The sequence below is a fragment of the Thalassophryne amazonica genome, chromosome 2 (assembly GCF_902500255.1).
Source record: "Thalassophryne amazonica chromosome 2, fThaAma1.1, whole genome shotgun sequence".
NCBI classification, from domain to species: Eukaryota; Metazoa; Chordata; class Actinopteri; order Batrachoidiformes; family Batrachoididae; genus Thalassophryne; species Thalassophryne amazonica.
Genome location: NC_047104.1, coordinates 7,505,536 through 7,530,295, shown reverse-complemented (window position 1 = coordinate 7,530,295; position 24,760 = coordinate 7,505,536). Strand labels below are relative to the sequence as shown.

General features: G+C 43.7%; 1 protein-coding gene across 2 annotated transcripts in view; it reads right to left on the bottom strand.

Moving 5' to 3' along the window:
* Positions 1-3,770: 3,770 nt before the first annotated feature.
* The window catches only part of mtss1lb (MTSS I-BAR domain containing 2b), a 150,485-nt gene continuing 129,495 nt past the window's right edge, over positions 3,771-24,760 (bottom strand). For both annotated transcript variants that reach the window (XM_034183501.1, XM_034183508.1), the window contains 4 exons: positions 19,943-20,017; positions 11,656-11,838; positions 6,148-6,313; positions 3,771-5,216 (listed from right to left, as the gene is read on the bottom strand). In XM_034183501.1, the coding sequence (XP_034039392.1) occupies positions 4,333-5,216; positions 6,148-6,313; positions 11,656-11,838; positions 19,943-20,017 (1,308 nt within the window). In that variant the 3' untranslated portion in view covers positions 3,771-4,332. The remainder of the gene's footprint in view (positions 5,217-6,147; positions 6,314-11,655; positions 11,839-19,942; positions 20,018-24,760) is intronic.

Here is a 24,760-nt window from a genome sequence, read left to right as displayed (position 1 = left end):
TAAATTATGATTTAAATGGTTTTAAAAAAAATCTAAATGGATTACAGCTTTAGTGGTCCTTAACCCTCATCATTTCCAGTCAGAATAATTAATTTTCCTAGATTTCCCAAATAAACTCATCGTACACTTCTGTTGAACTTTGCACAGTGACGTGCAAATTTGCAACTACAAGCTATTCTGCTCTTATTAACCTATGAGGCAATGGTGGTAAACCGTGCCAAAAAGGGCGGCTCTGAGCCAACAACTGCATAATGCTAGTTGACTAGTTAGAGTGTAGCTAGCTCCAAAGCCAGGCTTTTATGTTTGTTTGGAAGCAAATTTCACAAGCTGCCAGCTTCAACGTGTTTATTAGACCCCATTCCTACCAGGCTACTCAAGGAAGCCCTACCATTATTTAATGCTTCGATCTTAAATATGATCAATCTATCTTTGTTAGTTGGCTATGTACCACAGGCTTTTAAGGTAGCAGTAATTAAACCATTACTTAAAAAGCCATCACTTGACCCAGCTATCTTAGCTAATTATAGGCCAATCTCCAACCTTCCTTTTCTCTCAAAAATTCTTGAAAGGGTAGTTGTAAAACAGCTAACTGATCATCTGCAGAGGAATGGTCTATTTGAAGAGTTTCAGTCAGGTTTTAGAATTCATCATAGTACAGAAACAGCATTAGTGAAGGTTACAAATGATCTTCTTATGGCCTCAGACAGTGGACTCATCTCTGTGCTTGTTCTGTTAGACCTCAGTGCTGCTTTTGATACTGTTGACCATAAAATTTTATTATAGAGATTAGAGCATGCCGTAGGTATTAAAGGCACTGCGCTGCGGTGGTTTGAATCATATTTGTCTAATAGATTACAATTTGTTCATGTAAATGGGGAATCTTCTTCACAGACTAAAGTTAATTATGGAGTTCCACAAGGTTCTGTGCTAGGACCAATTTTATTCACTTTATACATGCTTCCCTTAGGCAGTATTATTAGATGGTATTGCTTCAATTTTCATTGTTATGCAGATGATACCCAGCTTTATCTATCCATGAAGCCAGAGGACACACACCAATTAGCTAAACTGTCTTACAGACATAAAGACATGGATGACCTCTAATTTCCTGCTTTTAAACTCAGATAAAACTGAAGTTATTGTACCTGGCCCCACAAATCTTAGAAACATGGTGTCTAACCAGATCCTTACTCTGGATGGCATTACCCTGACCTCTAGTAATACTGTGAGAAATCTTGGAATCATTTTTGATCAGGATATGTCATTCAAAGCGCATATTAAACAAATATGTAGGACTGCTTTTTTGCATTTACGCAATATCTCTAAAATTAGAAAGGTCTTGTCTCAGAGTGATGCTGTTATCAGGTTGTCCTAAAAGTTCCCTAAAAAGCCTTCAGTTAATTCAAAATGCTGCAGCTAGAGTACTAACGGGGACTAGAAGGAGAGAGCATATCTCACCCATATTGGCCTCTCTTCATTGGCTTCCTGTTAATTCTAGAATAGAATTTAAAATTCTTCTTCTTACTTATAAGGTTTTGAATAATCAGGTCCCATCTTATCTTAGGGACCTCGTAGTACCATATCACCCCAATAGAGCACTTCGCTCTCAGACTGCAGGCTTACTTGTAGTTCCTAGGGTTTGTAAGAGTAGAATGGGAGGCAGAGCCTTCAGCTTTCAGGCTCCTCTCCTGTGGAACCAGCTCCCAATTCAGATCAGGGAGACAGACACCCTCTCTACTTTTAAGATTAGGCTTAAAACTTTCCTTTTTGCTAAAGCTTATAGTTAGGGCTGGATCAGGTGACCCTGAACCATCCCTTAGTTATGCTGCTATAGACGTAGACTGCTGGGGGGTTCCCATGATGCACTGTTTCTTTCTCTTTTTGCTCTGTATGCACCACTCTGCATTTAATCATTAGTGATCGATCTCTGCTCCCCTCCACAGCATGTCTTTTTCCTGGTTCTCTCCCTCAGCCCCAACCAGTCCCAGCAGAAGACTGCCCCTCCCTGAGCCTGGTTCTGCTGGAGGTTTCTTCCTGTTAAAAGGGAGTTTTTCCTTCCCACTGTAGCCAAGTGCTTGCTCACAGGGGGTCGTTTTGACCGTTGGGGTTTTACATAATTATTGTATGGCCTTGCCTTACAATATAAAGCGCCTTGGGGCAACTGTTTGTTGTGATTTGGCGCTATATAAAAAATTGATTGATTGATTGATAATTACAGCTTAGGTATTTGTGGATGACAATAATATTCAATAATATTTGTGGTAGTTTGAGCAACAAGTCACAATATTCGCTAATTCCTGTCTTCCAAATGTGCCGCTTATGTTAGATTCCCTGAAAAATACCCCCAAACCACAGAGAAACAATAATTCCAACATCATAGGTTCACTGAGTGAGTGATTGTGCTGATACTGACAGCAAAGTACGTTCAACAGCGAACAGACGCAAAAAGGCAGCGAACAAAGGGAAGAAGGCAAAATAATCTCTCTGTCATTCGTTACCTCGCCGTGTCATTAATGTAACTATATTACCTGCTGAACAACATCGTAATGACAGAATGGTTTCTATAAAACAAACTACATCTCGTCTTTAGCCTCAAACAATGTTTTAGGCTAAATCCAGGTCACCCACAGAATGAACAGTACAGTAAATAACACAGGTCCGAATATTTGGAGATGCACACAAACATGACTGAAGATTAATTTTGGACACAGGAAGTTTCATTCATGTAATAATGATGGTTATGAAAGTACATTAAATGTGTTTGTGCAACACTTTACAATAAGGTCACATTAATTAACATTAGTTACTGCAGTAATAAGCATCTACGAACAATGAATTAAGAGTTAAATAATTGTTTACCAATGTATTCTTGTGCCAATAAGGTGTGAAGTTATGTTTCAAACTTTATAAAGATACTGAACACTATTAATAAATGATTGTTAAACACATTGTGCATTAACTAATGTGCATTAATGCACCCTTATTGCCTGATGCACCTGCTTTTTTGTGTGTTTTTTGTGTGTCATCAAAAAAAAAAAAAAAATCAACAGCTGGCGATGCGTTACAGCGGCGTTTGACCGTCACATCCAAATCTCTAGAAATATTTTGCTGTATTTTCTTACACCGTTAGTCATCACTTTTTCTTAACCTCCCTGTCTGTCTTGTAGCGATACCTAGTGGCTGCCCTAGATACTGTACCACCAATCAAAGTGCTTAGGGTTGGTGTTTTTTTTTTGTTTGTTTTTTGTTTTTGTTTTTTTTACTTTTACTTCCAACAGGGACAGACAGACACACAGACACACAGACGCATGTCGTTCAAGCTCGGCATGAATTCACAGTCGATGTGTAATTTAGCGTTCCTGATGATCGCATGAATGTGACGAAGGAGACCAACAATCCTCCATCTGTCCTCTTCTTTCAAACTAGAAAATAAAAGACATTTATTGCTCCATTTCTGATTAACATTTTCTCTCTGCTTCTAGAAAATATATATGAATATATCTATACGCCTGGATTACTTCTGGTAACTTCTCACACGGTGGCAACGAGGAAATGACGTCACAGCAGAAAGAAGAAAAGTAGACGTACAACCACAGGAGAAAAGCCCCGCCCTCATTGGGTAACCAGCTGTCCTGCAGCAGTAGAGCTAGACCCGCCCCCTCGCACACAAACACGCAGACATACACGATAAATCACATGTGCACACATGCTCACATGTGCGCACAGAGAGGGGGAGGGGCACGAGCACGGGTCAATGCCAACAGCATTTGTTTTTTTAATATACGGAACCAGAGGAACTCGCAGGCTTGTTAGCTCACCATGTTAATACCAAAGCTTCAGGTCAATGGGTTCATCACTACAGTGCGTTGCTGCGGAAACAGCCTGGGACATCACTTTGGCCCCTCCCCTCACCCTCACTGGCTCCTCCTTCAGGCTTTCTTGTCGGATTAGACGAACGGCTTAGTTGGAGATCAGGGAGGCTGTAAATTGGCAAAGTGAACACAGTCCGTTTTTACGTTTTGTTTTTTGTTTTTTTCCGTCTCTAGGTGAGGGTGTAGAGAAGACAAACATGCGTCCAACACACACTAGTTACAGCGACTTGTCCGTACTCAGCACTTTGCTTTAATTGTCAGCAAGGATTAATATTATATTATATATATATATCATTTACTCTAATGTCATTTTTTTGTTGTTGTTGATCTTCTGTTACATCACAGATTTTCCTAAATGGTTTTAAGTTTTACGTATGTACTAGGTGGTTGGATTGCACCATACCGACACAGCACTCCTTTATTACTGACAAGTAGCTTCCTCTTCCTGACGTTCCAACAATCACAAGATCCGCGGTGCCGAGCGGTCATTTGAGACCGTCTTACGAAGGCGGACTCCTCTCCTGATGGTCGTCAACATGTCACCGGTCCCCTCTGCTCCGTCTGCGTCTGTCTGAGTGTCGCCGATGGGGCCGGATAGCGATGGGGTCGGATCATCGGGGAGGGCGGGGAAAGGAAACTGCCCCTCACCCAGGGCGTGTGCACTTGCTACCAACTCACCGATCTTCTCCACGAGGCTGTGTCGATTTGCAGCAATAATATGATCCTCCTCGGACCCACCTGAACTTGCTCCCAGGCCTCTGTGGGCTCCTTGCTGCTGGGCATAGACCTCTAATGCTGCCCCTGACCCCCAGGCAGTATTAGGCAGGCTGAGGCGCTTGGGTGAGGCCTTCACGTAATCGAGTGCTCCCTGTGAATCTTCCACTCCGGTGAAGAATACACATTCCTCGCTGCCTACACGCACAGGCATGGTACCTGCATGCCCTCCACCTGAGCACACACCAACACCTGCACTAGGTGACTGAGAGTCTCCGGGAACGGTGGGTGTCTTAACAGGCACAATGGGTGGTCGGATGGGAATGGGCCCTGCATTGGACAGTGTGCGTCTCACACCCGGTTTGGTAGATGGCGTTCGGCGAATAGTGGCAGTGCCTGGTGTCCCTGCTCCACCTCCCCCAGCTCCCCCAGACTGTCCCGCATGGGCCCCTGGACCCAGCACCCCACTGGGTAGACCAGCAGTGCTGGCTGGCCTCTTTGTCTGGATCATACGGCGATAGTTCTGGGCAATGTTGGAGTGGCGAGGAATTGTGGAGGACTTGTCAAATTCTGTCTGTCCATCTGGACCTTCAGCATCTCCGTTCATGGAGTAACAGTCGTAATCGGAACCTAAAGGGGACAACAGAAATGGAGTTATGCTACAAAAGACTGTATGTTTGCGGCTCTTGGAGTGTCAAATGTGTACATGTGATCACTTGTGTGTGACTGTTCACACAATAACTCAAAAAACAGGTGGCAGATTTTAATAGAATTCTGTGGAGAGAATGCCAGTGGGCCAGGGAAGAAATGATTGTAATCCGTCCACCCAAATCAGGTGGCAGCAGGTGATACAGTTGAGGGCATCATCTGAACATTTGCCACTATAACTTCAAGGCCTATGGGCCCAAACTCCCCAAACTTGCCACACTGGTAATCCTTGTGGTATGTTTGTTACCATAGCAACAATGACTTGATTTGCACAATACTTAGGTCAAAGGCTCAGCCAGTGCAAAAAGTATATGTTGCCTCTCACAGACTATATTACTTGAGCTAGGCACGCAGTAGTTTGGCACAACCGACAACTGACTCCAGTGCACTCATCACGATGTACCACGTGACCTTTTTTTACTAGTTTGGGAGGCCCTGACACTTATACTCCAGTAAAACATATATACAGAAAAAGCATGCATTTGTTAGTAATAACATTAATAATTATAATAACTGTAACTGCTTATATGAGGCTTTCCCAAGAAATAAGCGCACTAACTGCTTGGCCGCCACATTGCCTCAAAAAGTGAAACAAAACAAACTCCAAGAATACAAGAATAAAGGCCAATAATAAAACGTATACGACAACAATGCACAAAAATACCCAACTAAAGAGCTGATAACACAGAAAAATGGTGCAATTTATATTCCCGAAAATACGTTACATGTCGAGTTTATAAACATTAACAATTTTGCTAAAAGATGATAATAGTTAGAATTAAAATCGTACAAATGAAAAGTATGAAGATGGAAACATGAGGTGTTGAATGGGGACCAAGGTTTGGAGCAGCACCTTGTGAAGGGATGGTGTCCTCGGAGCAGGACGGGGTTGTGGTTTCTGTGCTGTAGCCGCTGGAGTACTGCAGGGAGTCTCTGTTGCTTTTCTGCTGCCCCACACTCAGTCCTCTGGTCAGGACCATGGCCAGGTCGCTGGCGGCAGGAGAAACCTCCTCACCGTGCTGAGAACAAGCAGAACCAGACTGCCTTCAGGTCACATTCATCTGCTCACTTCAGACAGAGAAATCAATCATAAAAATGTTTTATGGGCTCAGCCAGACACATGGAAAAACCGATCCAGCAGTCAAAACCCAAGATCTGTTAAAGTATGTTTAAATGTGACCATTTCTGTTTTACATGTAAATATGAATTTTGACATTTCAACAAGTACCAGAAACAAATTCCTTATTAGGAGGTTTAAATATGAATCTATATTTTGTGGTGAAATACAGTTGTGGTTTAAAGTCCAACGCCTCTATATTTGAATTTGAGTTTCTCGAAGCAAACTTCATTTCAGATGGATGGCGTAAATGCAAATGACGGATAGTTCTAGACTGATCTTCATGAATGATACACTAGTTCAAAGTGACAGTTGGATATCAATCAAGTAGCTGTTTTTAAGGTGTTTTATGCATTACAAGACCAAAGGTGAACTGGTTTGACACCGACACTGATTATTCCCCATCACATTCTCTGCTTGTAGCTCTGCTTGTAGTTCCTCAGACCAAGCTCAAACTTAGAGGTGATAGAGATTTTTCTGTTGTTGGTCCCAGATTGTGGAATGACCTGCCTTTCTGTATTGGGCAGGCAGAGTTACCTCTAGTCTTTAAATCTCGCATTAAAACATATTTGTTTTCTTTGGCTTTTGACTAGAGGGTTGATTTTACTGTTTTAAAAACTTTTATTGTTGCCACTGTTATTTACCATGTGATTATTTATTTATTTATTTATTTTATGTTTGTTGTTTTTAAATGTGCTCTATAAATAAACTGGATTGGATTGGATTGACTGATTCCTGATTGTGCAAGTTCTCCTACTTAGAAAGATGAGAGAGGTCTGTAATTTTCATCATAGGTACACTTCAACTATGACAGACAAAATGAGAAAAAAAATCCAGGAAATCACATTGTAGAATTTTTAAAGAATTTATTTGTAAATTATGGTGGAAAATACGTATTTGGTCAATAACAAACAACCACGATTTCTGGCTCTCACAGACCTGTAACTTCTTCTTTAAGAATCTCTTCTGTCCTCCACCTGTTACCTGTATTAATGGCATCTGTTGGAACTTGTTATCTGAATAAAAGCCACCACAGCCTCAAACAGTCAGACTCCAAACTCAGCCATTGCCAAGACCAAAGAGCTGTCAAAGGACACCAGGAAGAAAATTGTAGATGTGCACCATGCTGGGAAGAGTGAATCTACAATAGTCAAGCAGGTTGGTGTGAATAAATCAACTGTGGAAGCAACTGTAAGAAAATGGAAGACATACAAGACCATTGATAATCTCCCTCGATCTGGGGCTCCATGCAAGATCTCATCCCGTGGGGCCAAAATGATCATGAGAATGGTGAACAAAAATCCCAGAACTACACGGAGGGACCTGATGAATGACCTGCAGAGAGCTGGGACCAAAGTAACAAAGGCTACACACTACGCAGAGAGGGACTCAAATCCGGCAGTGCCAAGCGTGTCTCCCTGCTTAAGCCAGGACATGTACAGGCCCATCTGAAGTTTTCCAGAGAGCATAGGTATTGGTGTCATTATTTCTGAAATTGTGAGGGGGTCAAAAGATCAACTTTCTGGGAGATAAGCAAAATTTTCTCTTTGCCATTTTGTTCCGAGCAAAAATGGGTTTTATAAAGATTTCTCATACTCACACCAATGTCAAGGTACTGCCAGGCAAGGAGCTCAACTGGACCCTGGCAGCCCACTTGAACATTTATCATCTTTTATATTTTCCTGTCTGGTTTGAAAATTGAACCTATGCCCACTTGGGCACAAGACTACTTTCTGAAGCCCACTTCTCTTACCTTTACACCAGCATGCCCCTGATTTCCAGAGTATTGCTGGAATGAATTTCCATCACATGAACAGTTACTTAATCAGTCAGACCAGGTGCACTTGAAGGAACGTCAGCTGGGACATCCTGGCCAGGTGGCGTGCTTTCATAAACATGATCCAGTGTTGTGAAAGTGTCGTGACACAGACCCACAACAGGGGGCGTTAATGAACGGACAATGGATAAGCCAAAAGTAACAATTTAATGTTGTGAATCGCACAACGACGTACAGACAATAACAATATGGTGGAATGTCAATTATACACCAGGTGACGTGTGGGCAGGCTCGACGATAGAAGACGCCTGGCGAGAGAAGAGCCGGATCCCACACAGCTTCCACCACCAACGGAGCTGAAGAACACCGGAGCCGCCAAGACCTGCGCCCCAGGTGGCCGCTGTCTTCAGCAGTCAGACCCGGTACTGCTGGCAGAGAACAGAGACAGTCCTGATGAGTGTGAGTTCACACACTCAGTAATCCCACAGTCTGTATACAGTTAGGAGGGAAAACCTCCACCTCCAATCACACACTCGTGCAGCTCCTGTTTGACCACTTATCTGGTTTGGGGTGTGAGGTGAAGCCGTCGCTGATCACACCAAACGCCAATCCCACAGATAAGGACACACCACAGGAAAACGGCTGCAAAGAAGTTCAGATTACTACTTAATGTAAGTCAGCAGAGAAGTTACCTGAATGGTAGCTGATTTCTCGGCGGGGAGGTGGCGTTGCAGTCCGGCCTTTATGGTGGTGGTGATGAGTAGTGGATGAGTGACAGCTGGTACGGATGATGAGTGACAGCTGTCACTCCTGGTCGCTCCGACGCCCTCTCGTGCTTGAAGCCCGCACTTCAAGCAGGGCGCCATCTTGTGGTGATGGGCCAGCAGTACCTCCTCTTCGGCGGCCCACACAACATCCAGTTTGCAGGTGGCTCAGGGTGGCTACAGAAGGCCAAGTGCATGCCCACGTATCACCTGGCAGCAGCAGACAGATGGTTCCTCTCGGACAAACGTCTGAGAGTAGTTCTTCTGTTGGCTGTTTTTATGACCAGGTCATTCATCACACCATGTCCTCTGAATCATCCTCTGTCACACCAACCGCCTCCGTCCACCAATCCATCAGTCAACTGTAACTTTATTTTTAGGCTAGTGGGGAAATTTAAAGTGCGAACAGTAGGGGGCGCACATTTGGTACATGAACACTGATTAAGAAGCATGAATAAAACATTAAGACAAATGCAGAATGCAGTAATAAGTTCCTCCATTGTAAGAAAAGGAAGAGGGCACAAAATACACAACAGTGTCATAAATACACAAAAGAACAAGATAAAAGTTAATTAAAATTCATGTTTTCACAGCAGGGACTCCAGAAACTGCAGGGCGGGGACACGACTACTGTTTACTCGGAAAATTTAAAAGTGTTTGAATCTGAAAATGTGAGAAGGAGGCAGAAACTGAACCTGCTGCTGTAAAGGATGGATTCTTCCTGCTATGCAACTGTTAGTTGTACAAATCCTTCAGATTTTCATGTGCAGTGGCAGTTAGTAACCACATCATCAAGTATGGCTCTGTCTTTAAAGTAAGGGATTGATACCAGTAAATATATAAAAAATTTAGCACAGACTTAATAAATGATCAGTAAAATACACCCTCGACCACTTTATTAGGTACACCTGATTAGTTGCTTGTTAATACAAATAGCTAATCAGCCAATCACGTGGCAGCAATTCAACACATTTGGGCATCTAGACGCGGTGAAGATGACTTGCTGAAGTTCAAACCGAGCATCAGAATGGGGAAGAAAGGGGATTTAAGTTACTTTAAACATGGCATGGTTGTTGGTGTCAGACGGGCTGGTGTGACTATTTCACAAACTGTTGATCTACTGGGATTTTCATCCACAACCATCTCTAGGGTTTATAGAGAATGGTCCAAAAAGAGAAGATACCCAGTGAGAGTCAGAGGTTAGAAGATAATGGACAAACTGCGACTGCGTGATGCCATCATGTCAATATGGACCAACATCTCTGGGGAATGTTTCCAACACCTTGTTGAATCTATGCCACCAAGAATTAAGACAGTTCTGAAGGCAAAAGGGGTCCAGCCCAGTACTAGTAAGGTGTACCTTATACTTGGTGAGTTGGGGTTCTGTCAACCTGTAACTTTGAGTTTCAAGAGGAGGAAAAGACACTATCAGTGTTGTGTTAGTGTCATTCCTCATCCTGTCCATCCTCATCATATCCAAGGAAAATCGAGGCATTTTCAGCTCTGCCACCTCCAGTTGTCATGATCTCTGTCTGTGTCTGTCCTTGTCTTCTGGCTCCCCCTTGTGACTGTTCCTGGTGTAATATTATTTGGAGTTTGCTGTGGGTTTTTCATGTCTGTGTGTTTTCTGTTTTCTTATATGTATTTGGTGTCTATTGAAATAATCTGCAGTTTAGTTCTTGAGTTATTGTACTCGTAGTCCAGGTTTATTCTGTGTTTCATTCCTTTGTTTATTGTATCATGGTTGTGTTTCTGTATTAATTCTAGTTAGTTCTTCCTGTTTTGTTTTAGTGGTCTTGGTGTCCTTGTGTGTTTTGTTAACTTTCTTCCTGTGTCTCTCCCCAGTTGTGGTCAATCAGTGTTCACCCTCACCTGTGCTTCATTTGTCCGATTATCATCAGTGTGTATTTATACCTCTGTGTTCCTCCCGTGCGTTGCTTGAGTTTGTACTTTGTTGCTTTCTTCTCTCCGATATTTCTTGTGTTTCCTCGCATTTGACTTCTTGTGACCGAACCTGTTTTTCCCTTGTGTTTTATTGAGATTTTCCCTGCCGTTTGGACACTTTGCTTGTTATTGCTTCTTGTGTTTTTGGACCTTTGCTGCCCCTCTGGCCGCTCTCTTGCCGATCCCCTCATGGACACTGTTGCCAGTTCTGTGCTCCTCTCTTGTGTACTGACCTTTGACCTCTCTCAGTGTAAGTCATTAAATATTATATTTTTGGATTACTTTGTGTTCATCTCTGCATTGGGGTCTCAACCATCCTTCCACCCATGACATCAGTTCCGCCTCCTGTCTTTTTGTTAGCTCCACCGCCTCTAAGCTGTACAACATGTCTTGTCTCACTACTGTCGGTAAACTTTCCCCTTCACTCTTGCAGACATCCTTGTATCTTTGGATAGTCAACCCCAAGTATTTAAACACATCTACGTTCACCACCTCTCCTCCTTGTAACTGCACTATTCCACTGGGCTCCCTCTCATTCACACACATGTACTCAGCCTTGCTCCTACTGACTTTCATTCCCCTTCTGTCCAGAGCATATCTCCTCCTCTCCAGGCTAGACTCAACCTGCTCTCTATTCTCACTACAGATCACAATGTCATCTGTAACCATCATAGTCCATGGGGACTCCTGTCTGATCTCATCTGCCAACCTGTCCATCACCACTGCAAATAAGAAAAGTAATCAGTCATCCACTGTTACCTTTGAAGCGATGGCCACTGGTGTCATCCTCGGCCTTTGTCCATCATCAGGGTGCACTGCAACGCTATACCCATGTGGGCCTGGCGATGCTTCGCTCTCCCTCAGCCGATCCAGAGGTTCTTTTCTTCTCTGGACTGGCACTCCTGCCCCAGGCTGCTCATACTGACCTGCTTTGGACCAATCCTGAAAAGGTGAATAGGATTTTTTTTTTTTAAAACACAGAACAAGCAGGATTGCACTGATAGACTTGTCCACTATCCAGCAGTTTGAGGCCCTTCTTGTGAATGCAGAGCTCTTTATGGGCAGTTTAGGGTGCAGAGTTGTCTGGACAAAACACTTAGAGTCTTTGTATCGTCAATGACAATGATTGATCAGCTGCAACACCCTGCTTAGTTTTAGTCAATCTCCACTGGGCAGATTGCAAAACTAGTGAGTGAGCAGGAGAGACAAATCCAAAAATACATACATATATTTGCATGCACAAACAGCAGGTGAGGGCAGAGACTTGAAGCAAGTAATGTATTCATGAATGAGTTTAAAAGGTGGTGGGGGGAAAAAATAATAAAGAATATGTTATGTGCTGGGGTGTTTGGCTGGCTTGGTTTTTGTTTTCTGTTTCTCCCACCAGGTGGTATGCATTCAGGACTGAGTGGCTGAGCATTAGGACCTCACCCTGAACACCTGAGGCTTGTTTTCACGTGCAGGTCATCAGGACTCACAGCTGTGGTGTATTCTGTCTTGATCAGAGATTGCTGCACTTAAACCTTGAATGCACAGTGTGTGATTGCCAGAGACTCGACCTTGTGAGCAGACGTGTGAGATCGACGTTGTGAGAACAATCTCACCATTACGGACGCAGAGACCGCTCCAGGTTTGATGCCACAGTCTGTGAAGGAGGATTGGGTGAGGTCTCACGCTCTTCAGCACACTTCCTGAGGTAATTTGGTTTTGGTGACTTTTATGAAGTAATGACAGTGGATTTGGTGTCCCTCACACCTTGTGTTATTGAGCTGTCATGTTATGCTAATTGTCTAATCAGCTTCTGCTGCAGTGGAGATTTGAACTGAGTTGTTCCGTGCCTGCAGGGTGAGAAGCTGATATATATATTTAAGCCAGGAAGTGTTTGCTGATTGTGTGCACCTTTGAGCTGTGTCTCTCTGGGTGGAGAGTGTTGGACTCACCTCATGTTTTCTTTCTTCACAGACTCGGTTTGTCGCGGCCACCTGGGGGGTGTCGGCGGGGTCCCTGGGCCCGAACTGCTGTGAGCGCGCCGTGTTTTCACCTCACCAGACCGCGGACATTTTTGGTTGTTTATCACTAAACTCACTATGATTATTAAATTCTGTTATCTTTTGAACCGTGCTCTGCTTATTTTATGCTGGGTCCTGTCAAACGCTGGATCGGTGCTCCGACCGCGTCCCACACATAACAGAATAAGCATTCATTTGAAAACAAACTGAGCAACAGAAGAAAAGGTGCAACTGAAGAAATGGAAGTGAATGGAGAACAAACCTTCCAAATAGGAACCTTTGATGTGGGAGAGGAAGAGCTGTATCCAGAGGGGCAGTTATAGGGTGGGGATGCAGGAACGGGAAGAAAGACAGACAGAGGCCTGGTGGAGCCAGAGTGAGAGAGAGGGGGGCGGAAGGTAGCGAAGGATGTGCCAAACTGCGGGACGAGAGACATAGTCAGAAGCCGAGAGAGGCAGCTGGTGGTGACGGACCACTGGGCCCAAAAGGTCACACTTGAGCCAACATGGCTACAAACACACGTGAACACAGATCTGGTTTGGAACAAATCAGCAGCAGATTAATCACACTGAACACAGCCATTCATGTTTTCTTCATGTTGCAGCTGCTTGCGAAACATCTCTTCTTTGACAGCTGATGTAAAAGACACAAATTATGGTGTTGGCATCTATTGCTGCAGCTCAGCCCCAAATGAAGCCTGAATATGCCTCATCTCAGAGTTAATGAACCAAAAACTAACAGACTAACCTCGGTTCAAGTGTTTTATTAAAGCATATTTTTGGGCAGTGGTGTTTTTCATATGTGGGTGTTAGCAATAGCTGCTAAAAGTTCTAATAGCACTAATATAAAACGCAAATAACACAAAAATTTCACTCAGTGGAAATACTGGAGCACAGATGTCTTAGATACACTTGGAAAATTAACAACACAGCAAGTCATATTATCTTAGATATTTGTAATAAAATGCTCACTGTTACGGCACTAAGCTAGCCTCTGCATTTCCTTGAACCTCAACTTTATGGCTTAAGACATCTTAAACTGAGTTATTTTTAGAATAAAGTTCAGCCCCCATACAGCTGTCATGGAATGGAAAACTAGCTTTTGAGACCAAAACTGTTTTTATACCAAGCTGAAAACATGTTTGCTTGCCTCTACTGGTGGTTGGCTCTCACTGCGGTATTGTATCACTTCCTGTTCCGGAGCACAGCGGTGTTTTGCTGTATCTGTTAGCTGTTTAATCTGAACAGTTAGATTGATCTAGTTATCTAGATAACGATTTGTTTCCCAGTGTAATCTTCACGTGCCTTAACTAAAGCACTCCTTCTGCTGAATCATCTCTAAATTATTTACACATTATTCACTTTGCGTGTTTTTAGGAATCCGCTAGCTTAGCGCAGCTACTAGCTCTTAGCCGGTTTAGCATGGCGGCTTCTCCTGTCTCTCCCGCACTTTTCTGCTCTGGGTGTGAAATGTTTAGTTATTCCTCGGCCTCCTTTAGCAGTAACGGTACTTGTAATAAGTGTAGCTTATTCATAGCTTTGGAGGCCAGGCTGGGCAAATTGGAGACTCGGCTCCGCACCGTGGAAAATTCTACAGCTAGCCAGGCCCCTGTAGTCGGTGCGGACCAAGGTAGCTTAGCCGCCGTTAGTTCCCCTCTGGCAGATCCCGAGCAGCCGGGAAAGCAGGCCGACTGGGTGACTGTGAGGAGGAAGCGTAGTTCTAAACAGAAGCCCCGTGTACACCGCCAACCCGTTCACATTTCTAACCGCTTTTCCCCACTCGACGACACACCCGCCGAGGATCAAACTCTGGTTATTGGCGACTCTGTTTTGAGAAATGTGAAGTTAGCGACACCAGCACCCATAGTCAAATGTCTTCCGGGGGCCAGAGCAGGCAACATTGAAGGAAATTTGAAACTGCTGGCTAAGGCTAAGCGTAAATTTGGTAAGATTGTAATTCACGTCGGCAATAATGACACCCGGTTACGCCAATCGGAGGTCACTAAAATTAACATTGAATCGGAGTGTACTTTGCAAAAACAATGTCGGACTCTGTAGTTTTCTCTGGGCCCCTCCCCAATCGGACCGGGAGTGACATGTTTAGCCGCATGTTCTCCTTGAATTGCTGGCTGTCTGAGTGGTGTCCAAAAAATGAGGTGGGCTTCATAGATAATTGGCAAAGCTTCTGGGGAAAACCTGGTCTTGTTAGGAGAGACGGCATCCATCCCACTTTGGATGGAGCAGCTCTCATTTCTACAAATCTGGACAATTTTCTTAAATCCTCCAAACCGTGACTATCCAGGGTTGGGACCAGGAAGCAGAGTTGTAGTCTTACACACCTCTCTGCAGCTTCTCTCCCCCTGCTATCCCCTCATTACCCCATCCCCGTAGAGACGGTGTCTGCTCCCAGACCACCAATAACCAGCAAAAATCTATTTAAGCATAAAAATTCAAAAAGAAAAAATAATATAGCACCTTCAACTGCACCACAGACTAAAACAGTTAAATGTGGTCTATTAAACATTAGGTCTCTCTCTTCTAAGTCCCTGTTGGTAAGTGATATAATAATTGATCAATATATTGATTTATTCTGCCTTACAGAAACCTGGTTACAGCAGGATGAATATGTTAGTTTAAATGAGTCAACACCCCCGAGTCACACTAACTGCCAGAATGCTCGTAGCACGGGCCGAGGCGGAGGATTAGCAGCAATCTTCCATTCCAGCTTATTAATTAATCAAAAACCCAGACAGAGCTTTAATTCATTTGAAAGCTTGACTCTTAGTCTTGTCCATCCAAATTGGAAGTCCCAAAAAACAGTTTTATTTGTTATTATCTATCGTCCACCTGGTCGTTACTGTGAGTTTCTCTGTAAATTTTCAGACCTTTTGTCTGACTTAGTGCTTAGCTCAGATAAGATAATTATAGTGGGCGATTTTAACATCCACACAGATGCTGAGAATGACAGCCTCAACACTGCATTTAATCTATTATTAGACTCTATTGGCTTTGCTCAAAATGTAAATGAGTCCACCCACCACTTTAATCATATCTTAGATCTTGTTTTGACTTATGGTATGGAAATAGAAGACTTAACAGTATTCCCTGAAAACTCCCTTCTGTCTGATCATTTCTTAATAACATTTACATTTACTCTGATGGACTACCCAGCAGTGGGGAATAAGTTTCATTACACTAGAAGTCTTTCAGAAAGCGCTGTAACTAGGTTTAAGGATATGATTCCTTCTTTATGTTCTCTAATGCCATATACCAACACAGTGCAGAGTAGCTACCTAAACTCTGTAAGTGAGATAGAGTATCTCGTCAATAGTTTTACATCCTCATTGATGACAACTTTGGATGCTGTAGCTCCTCTGAAAAAGAGAGCTTTAAATCAGAAGTGCCTGACTCCGTGGTATAACTCACAAACTCGTAGCTTAAAGCAGATAACCCGTAAGTTGGAGAGGAAATGGCGTCTCACTAATTTAGAAGATCTTCACTTAGCCTGGAAAAAGAGTCTGTTGCTCTATAAAAAAGCCCTCCGTAAAGCTAGGACATCTTTCTACTCATCACTAATTGAAGAAAATAAGAACAACCCCAGGTTTCTTTTCAGCACTGTAGCCAGGCTGACAAAGAGTCAGAGCTCTATTGAGCCGAGTATTCCTTTAACTTTAACTAGTAATGACTTCATGACTTTCTTTGCTAACAAAATTTTAATTATTAGAGAAAAAATGACTCATAACCATCCCAAAGATGTATCGTTATCTTTGGCTGCTTTCAGTGATGCCGGTATTTGGTTAGACTCTTTCTCTCCGATTGTCCTGTCTGAGTTATTTTCATTAGTTACTTCATCCAAACCATCAACATGTTTATTAGACCCCATTCCTACCAGGCTACTCAAGGAAGCCCTACCATTATTTAATGCTTCGATCTTAAATATGATCAATCTATCTTTGTTAGTTGGCTATGTACCACAGGCTTTTAAGGTAGCAGTAATTAAACCATTACTTAAAAAGCCATCACTTGACCCAGCTATCTTAGCTAATTATAGGCCAATCTCCAACCTTCCTTTTCTCTCAAAAATTCTTGAAAGGGTAGTTGTAAAACAGCTAACTGATCATCTGCAGAGGAATGGTCTATTTGAAGAGTTTCAGTCAGGTTTTAGAATTCATCATAGTACAGAAACAGCATTAGTGAAGGTTACAAATGATCTTCTTATGGCCTCAGACAGTGGACTCATCTCTGTGCTTGTTCTGTTAGACCTCAGTGCTGCTTTTGATACTGTTGACCATAAAATTTTATTATAGAGATTAGAGCATGCCATAGGTATTAAAGGCACTGCGCTGCGGTGGTTTGAATCATATTTGTCTAATAGATTACAATTTGTTCATGTAAATGGGGAATCTTCTTCACAGACTAAAGTTAATTATGGAGTTCCACAAGGTTCTGTGCTAGGACCAATTTTATTCACTTTATACATGCTTCCCTTAGGCAGTATTATTAGATGGTATTGCTTCAATTTTCATTGTTATGCAGATGATACCCAGCTTTATCTATCCATGAAGCCAGAGGACACACACCAATTAGCTAAACTGTCTTACAGACATAAAGACATGGATGACCTCTAATTTCCTGCTTTTAAACTCAGATAAAACTGAAGTTATTGTACCTGGCCCCACAAATCTTAGAAACATGGTGTCTAACCAGATCCTTACTCTGGATGGCATTACCCTGACCTCTAGTAATACTGTGAGAAATCTTGGAGTCATTTTTGATCAGGATATGTCATTCAAAGCGCATATTAAACAAATATGTAGGACTGCTTTTTTGCATTTACGCAATATCTCTAAAATTAGAAAGGTCTTGTCTCAGAGTGATGCTGTTATCAGGTTGTCCTAAAAGTTCCCTAAAAAGCCTTCAGTTAATTCAAAATGCTGCAGCTAGAGTACTAACGGGGACTAGAAGGAGAGAGCATATCTCACCCATATTGGCCTCTCTTCATTGGCTTCCTGTTAATTCTAGAATAGAATTTAAAATTCTTCTTCTTACTTATAAGGTTTTGAATAATCAGGTCCCATCTTATCTTAGGGACCTCGTAGTACCATATCACCCCAATAGAGCGCTTCGCTCTCAGACTGCAGGCTTACTTGTAGTTCCTAGGGTTTGTAAGAGTAGAATGGGAGGCAGAGCCTTCAGCTTTCAGGCTCCTCTCCTGTGGAACCAGCTCCCAATTCAGATCAGGGAGACAGACACCCTCTCTACTTTTAAGATTAGGCTTAAAACTTTCCTTTTTGCTAAAGCTTATAGTTAGGGCTGGATCAGGTGACCCTGAACCATCCCTTAGTTATGCTGCTATAGACGTAGACTGCTGGGGGGTTCCCATGATGCACTGTTTCTTTCTCTTTTTGCTCTGTATGCACCACTCTGCATTTAATCATTAGTGACTGATCTCTGCTCCCCTCCACAGCATGTCTTTTTCCTGGTTCTCTCCCTCAGCCCCAACCAGTCCCAGCAGAAGACTGCCCCTCCCTGAGCCTGGTTCTGCTGGAGGTTTCTTCCTGTTAAAAGGGAGTTTTTCCTTCCCACTGTAGCCAAGTGCTTGCTCACAGGGGGTCGTTTTGACCGTTGGTGTTTTACATAATTATTGTATGGCCTTGCCTTACAATATAAAGCGCCTTGGGGCAACTGTTTGTTGTGATTTGGCGCTATATAAAAAAAAATTGATTGATTGAATGATGTTTATTTCTGCTCTAAAGTTGGACATTTTAACATGGGCTTCATTTTTAAAAACCAGAGGGTTAGACCAGGTTTCTCTGGACCACAGCAGCTGCAGAAGGACAAGGACACGCCCACAGTTCACCTGGCTGCAGCAGATGGATGGTTAGTTTGGGAAGATGGGGATGGACCAGTTTTCTGCCTGAGTGATGGACATCCAGGACCCAGCGTGGTTCCGCAGTGTCATGGAGGCAACGATATGTGGTGCCAGCGCATGCTGCCTGACTTCACCTTTACTTGCCGATGACACTTTTACATGTCGTAGCTTACGTAATTATGCAAGTGGTGACCATGCACAGAAAGTTTGACCAGTGCAGAATTGACTGACAGACAGGAGAGTATATGGTAACGGATTTATAATCAGAGCTAATTTTAATGACAAGCTAAAATGGGGCCATATTGTCTTGTCATAATACTGTTACCAAAGAATTGCCCATGACGATCTGAGGAGTGAAGGTTGTCACATTTTGCGTCACCTATGTCACTTCCTGTTTTATTTTGACATTCCCTGTTTGTATTTTCTTCTGTAGGTTATTTCCTTTGTTCCTCCTCAGCTGTAAACCCTACCTTCTTTCTCCCCTGTGACAGAAAATCCTGTGTGATATGTCAAGCTTTCCAGCATCCTTTGTGTTTTCTTGACCGCCTGTTGCCGACCTTTGCTGCCTGACTGATTCTGTCTCTGCTCCCTTGGACTCTTGTGGCTGGTATAATTGCTTCTTATGTTTGAACCTCCTGCCTGTTTCATGGATCTCCCTCACAGTTTTACCCTTCATGGATGATGCTGTGTTTTTTGACAACTGCTCATTCCTACAACAAAAATAAAGAAGTTCCATTGTGGTTCTCTGCTTTGGGGTCTTCAGTTAAACTTCAAACATTAAAAAGGTCAGCTTCTGTTGTGCTACTACTTTGTGCAATATTGCCTGATAGCCTTAGATACAAGTAATGAATTAACTTTTTTGACAAAGTTCTTCACAGGGCGCTTGTGTTTGAGTGTCAACACTAAATAAAAATATCCTAAATATGTCTTGGTGTCCTCGTGTGTTTTAATTTTAAAATTTTAAACGCTGGTGTAAATTTTTAATGAACAGCTTCATTGACCGTCCAGGCTGGTAAATATTATTAAAACTGAGATGACATTTAAAAATAAAAAGTAAACCTGAGTTTGTAATTACTGACAGAACTTTTTTTTTGACTTGTACAATCCAGTAAGGTATTGAGAGATGTGACTTGTTTTTCAGTTTGAGTCGGACCGGGATTACTTACGGTTGTGGGGGAGCTGCATTCACTGACTGACTGACATGTCTCCGAGGCCTCTGAAGATGCCGAGCTGGATGACTTCTGCACCGCAAACACACACAAATCGATACACAAAGTCAAGACACATTATGATTCCAATCACACTGTATTTTCCTCCTGCTGATTTTTTTATTTAATGACCGTATGTGGGGCCGTCTTCTTTCAGTTGCTCCCATTAGGGGGCGCCAAGCAGATCAATCATCTCTCTCACCCTGTCCTCTGTATCTTCCTCTGTCACACCAACCACCTGCATGTCCTCCCTCAGCACACCCATAAACCTTCTGTTTGTCCTCCCTCTTCTCCTCCTGCCTGGTGGCTCCATCCTCGGCATCCTTCTCCCTATATAACCTGGGTTACTCCTCTGCACATATCCAAACCATCTCAATCTCACCTCTCTGACTTTGTCTCCAAACTGTTCCACCTGAGCTGTCCCTCTGATATTGTTGTGGCCAGCCTTTTGGCTGCCTCTCTCCCCTTCCCTTTTTAACCTCTTGTGTGTAGTTTGTCTGTTTTCCTTCCAGGTGGCACGCTGCAGAGCCGAGGAATACCTGCTGCTCGTCAGCTACTTGCACCTGAGGCTCATCTGCGGCATTTGAGTTCGTCTGTACCAGTCCGGGCCCGTCCAGACCTCTAACCATAACAGATATTGTTCATTCCTAATCCTGTCCATCCCAAAGAGAATCACATCATCTCCAGCTCTGCCTCCTGTCTTTTTGTTAGCGCCACCGTCTCTATATATATATATATATATATATATATATATATACACACACACAGTGGTGGGCACACTTCCGATAATCCGATAACAGATAATTATCGAAGATAATGTTTTCTTTATGAGATTATCTTTTTAGATAACTTTAAAAACCATTATCAGACCAAATATCTTCTGATTAATCTTTATCCGATAACTTTTAAACCAATAACCAAAATAAACAAAGCTGAACAGCAACAACCATTTTTAAAATAAGTTAAAAGTATTGTAACAGACACAGAGCTATAACCTTTGCAAATAGAAGAGAGCTGCTTCTATAAAATGCATCTTAATCATGTGCAGACAAAATAGAAAAAACCCCAATAAAGAAAAAAAAACATTTCCTTTAATACCATACCAATAGGCTGCAGATATCACCTAAGTCATCCAGAGGCATACGTTTTTAACTTATGGTTCAAATTTTAACCAAACAAATTTTGGACAAGTTATTTAAAATTACTGTCATGTCTGAGTTTTATTAAGTGAAAATATCAGATATATGTTTTAGTTTTAAAGTAATGTACTAATTTTTAAGGTTTTGTGAGCACATCCTGTGACCCACAATGCATTTTGGGTAGGATGATGTAATCTCAGTACATCACGACAGGACAAATGCGTTTCAGACACTCTGTTCAGGCTCCACAGACAACAGCATTAAACTCTAGTGCCTAAAACTCTCTTGAATATATTCTCTGCATTTATAGATGTTGGTTTTATTTGCGTTTGTTAAATTCCACGCATTTTAAATGTAGCAGACAGGGATTACTGTATCTGGAATTTTGTTTTCAAGGCCTCTACTGCCATCTACTGGTCAGTAGTGTTCACTAAGCGTGTGGGAACCAGTAGATAGCAGTGGGCAGAATATAGATAGAAAAGTACTGTTGTGTGTTGGGGGGGGCGTGGCTGGATGTTTTGGTTTCTTTTCTTTGCTCTCCAGGTGGCATGAGGGCTGATTTGTCTGTGAAGAAGGTGCTGGCTGAAGAGTCTTCACCCTCATCAACATCATGGAAAGCACCTGTGATCGGTGCTCACGTGCAACCTGGACGAGTTGCAGCTGAAGCAGATAATTGGATGGCGTTCTGCATTTTAGTCATGTGTGATTCAAGCAGAACTGCCGGGAAATCGACCTTGTGACGTTCGTTTGTGAGACGCTGAGGACCGCGCCTGGGTTTGACACATCGAGCCCGTGAAGCAGGGAGGGGTGAGGACACATGCTGTCAGCACACACGAAAGGTAATTAAGTGTTTAGGTACTTGTTGATAGTAACTTGGTGTTTTGTTACACAGTATACTGGAATTGTAAAGAGAATTGCGCAGTTTGCTTCTCACTGCTGTGGCGTGAAGGATAAGTGATCCTCCACTTGTTGTGAGAAGCTGCTCATTTGCATAAAGTAAAAAAAAAGGACACTGACCTGAGTGTGTTGCTGGCAGCGTGTGTTTATTGGAAGATATAGTTGTATCTGTTGACTTACCTCACCGTCTCTTTGCTTCACAGAGAATCAGTTTGTCGTGTCCACCTGGGGGGTGTTTGGCGGTGGTAGGAAGTCCAGGAGTGCCGGCTTTAATCCTTGCGGGCGCTGGAGAGCGAGCCGCGGATCACTCCACCAGAGGGACGTTGTTTTTTTTATGTTTTTACACTTTTAAACACAGGTGTATAATAAATAGTTTTTGTTTGGAACCGCTTTCTGGTTATTTTTAGCGCTGGGTCCTGTCTGACGCAGGTTCGCTCCTCAATCCGCGTCGACACATAACAGAATTTCCCGGCCATTCCATAATGGACCCAGCGGCAGAGGCGGTTCCGTTTGCCGAAAAGATTCAAGAACACTTGGAGAAAATATGGGAGCAATTACAGCACCTCGCAAATCAAATTAAACAAACAGACGCCCGTGTTACGGAGCTTGCAGCTCAAGCCGTTCCGCTTCCTGCAGCGCCAGCTGCGGCATCATCGATACCAAGGCAGATAACTCCGTCACCCAAAGATTCGGTGTTTGAACCGATCATTTGTCATCCGGAGCCCTATGCGGGAGACGTCGAAGCTTGTGCTTCATTTCTGATGCAATGTTCTCTGGTTTTTGCTCAGCGACCGGCTTCCTTCTCTTCTGATGGAAGTCGTGTTTCGTATGTGACAAATTTGCTCCGAGGTGACGCCTTAGCTTGGGTCACAGCGTTGTGGAGTAACAACTCGCCATTGTTAGGGTCCTTTAAGGATTTCTCCCGGGAGTTCCGACTGGTTTTTGACCATTCGGTGAAAACGAATACCATTGCTCAACGGTTGCTGAATCTCAGGCAGGGGAGGCGGAGTGCGGCGGAGTATTCCGTGGACTTCAGGATTTTTTCTGCTCAATCAGGTTGGAATGCCGCAGCATTACGGGGCGTGTTTGTAGACGGGTTAAATGAGTCATTAAAAGACGAGCTGGCGGTCCGTGATGAGCCAAACGATTTAGACGAGCTAATATCGTTGGTGATTCGTCTAGATGATCGGATGAAGGAGCGTGGACGCGAGAGAGGACGCCCATCAGAGCGGTTTTTTTTGTCTCGGGGCTTTCCCCGACACAAAGCTGGGCCGCCTCTTCTTCGCCCCACTGAGGCTCCTCGGACGGGACCTCCGGCTCCTCCTATTGATGAGCCCATGCAGCTCGGACGAGTCGAGATTCCTGTATTGCCCCGACACGTAAGCGTCAAGAGAAATAACGGTGACGTAACTCCAAGTGTTCTTGGACAGGCAAAAGAACCCACAAAAAAAAAAAAAAAAAAACTTTTTAGCACACGTAAATGTTTTGTTTTCTTTAATCAGGGGTTATACTTGTTTGGGGAGGTAGGGGCGTATCTGGTGGAGTGACAGGCGGTTGGAAGCCCGCCTGGGCTCACTTACCTGTCAATTTTGTATGTGTTTTTAGGTATTTTCTGTTTGGGTTGTTGGGTCGTTTTTGTTTTGTTGTTTTTATTTCTCTACATTCCTAACCCCACCCTCACTTGCCCTTAGACCGCTTGTCTTGTGGGTTGTGGGGTGGTGCAGGTTGGTCACGCTGAGCATTCTCAGAAGACCTCTGCACCTAGGGGGGGGGGTGTTAGAGGCGTTCTTTTTGGTTTGGTTAAGGCCCGGTTCCACTCCAGCCTCGGTGAGCCGTTGGACCGATTGTCATGGGTGTTGCCGGGGTGTGGTGCAGCGGAGACATGCCTCAGTCGGAGGGGTGGGCCGATCTGTTGCCGTTTGCCATTTCGGTGGTTCCACCCCTCCCGAGTGGCTGGGGTATGGTCGAGTTGGGGCGCCGGACGTATTTCCGGTTCTCCGCTGCGCTTTGGGGTTGGAGCTGGGTTAGTTTTTACCTGTTCCCTTCTCCGGCTTAGTATTTTGAGCTGTTCGCCAAAATAGAGCCGCCAAAGAGCTCTGGGAGGGACCTGGGGTCTTTCGGGGTGCCGGGGAGGGCAACGGGGTTTATGGTCGTTTTATATCCCCCCGGGGTTGTTTCTGGTTGTCCTCCGGGGGTTGGTTTTTGGTTTTATTTTGTTTCCTTCCGGGTTCCGCCTCCAGGGTTGATGGGACGGTCCTCTGGGGGGGGGATTGGCTTGGGACCGACCGGCCAAGTGTGACCGGATCTGGGGTTCCGGGGTTGTGGGGAGGGTGCCTCCTGGGGTTGATGATACGGTCCCCTGGGGGGCACCGTTTCACTCCATGTATACCTGGGGACCTTTGTGGGATCACGGTTTTGGCTGTTCCTCCTGGAACTGGCAATGAAGGCCTTCTGAGGGGGGGGGGGGTTGGGCTCTGCAGGTCATTCTGGGGGGGTTGTTTGTTATTTTTCTTTTATGCATCTGCGTTTGTACTGTGTTGTGGGACTGTGTTGGGTTTTTGTGTTTGGGAGTTTTTCTTTTCCTCCCGGGGTTTGATGGGACGGTCCCCTGGGGAGGTTTTGGGTGGGTTTTATGTTTTTTTTTGTGTGAGTGGACTTGTTCTGGGGAATGTTTTGGGGCTTTTGTTGATTCCAGCCGGCCTTCCAGCTGCGGTGCCTGTCTTGCCGTCTGCTTCCTGAC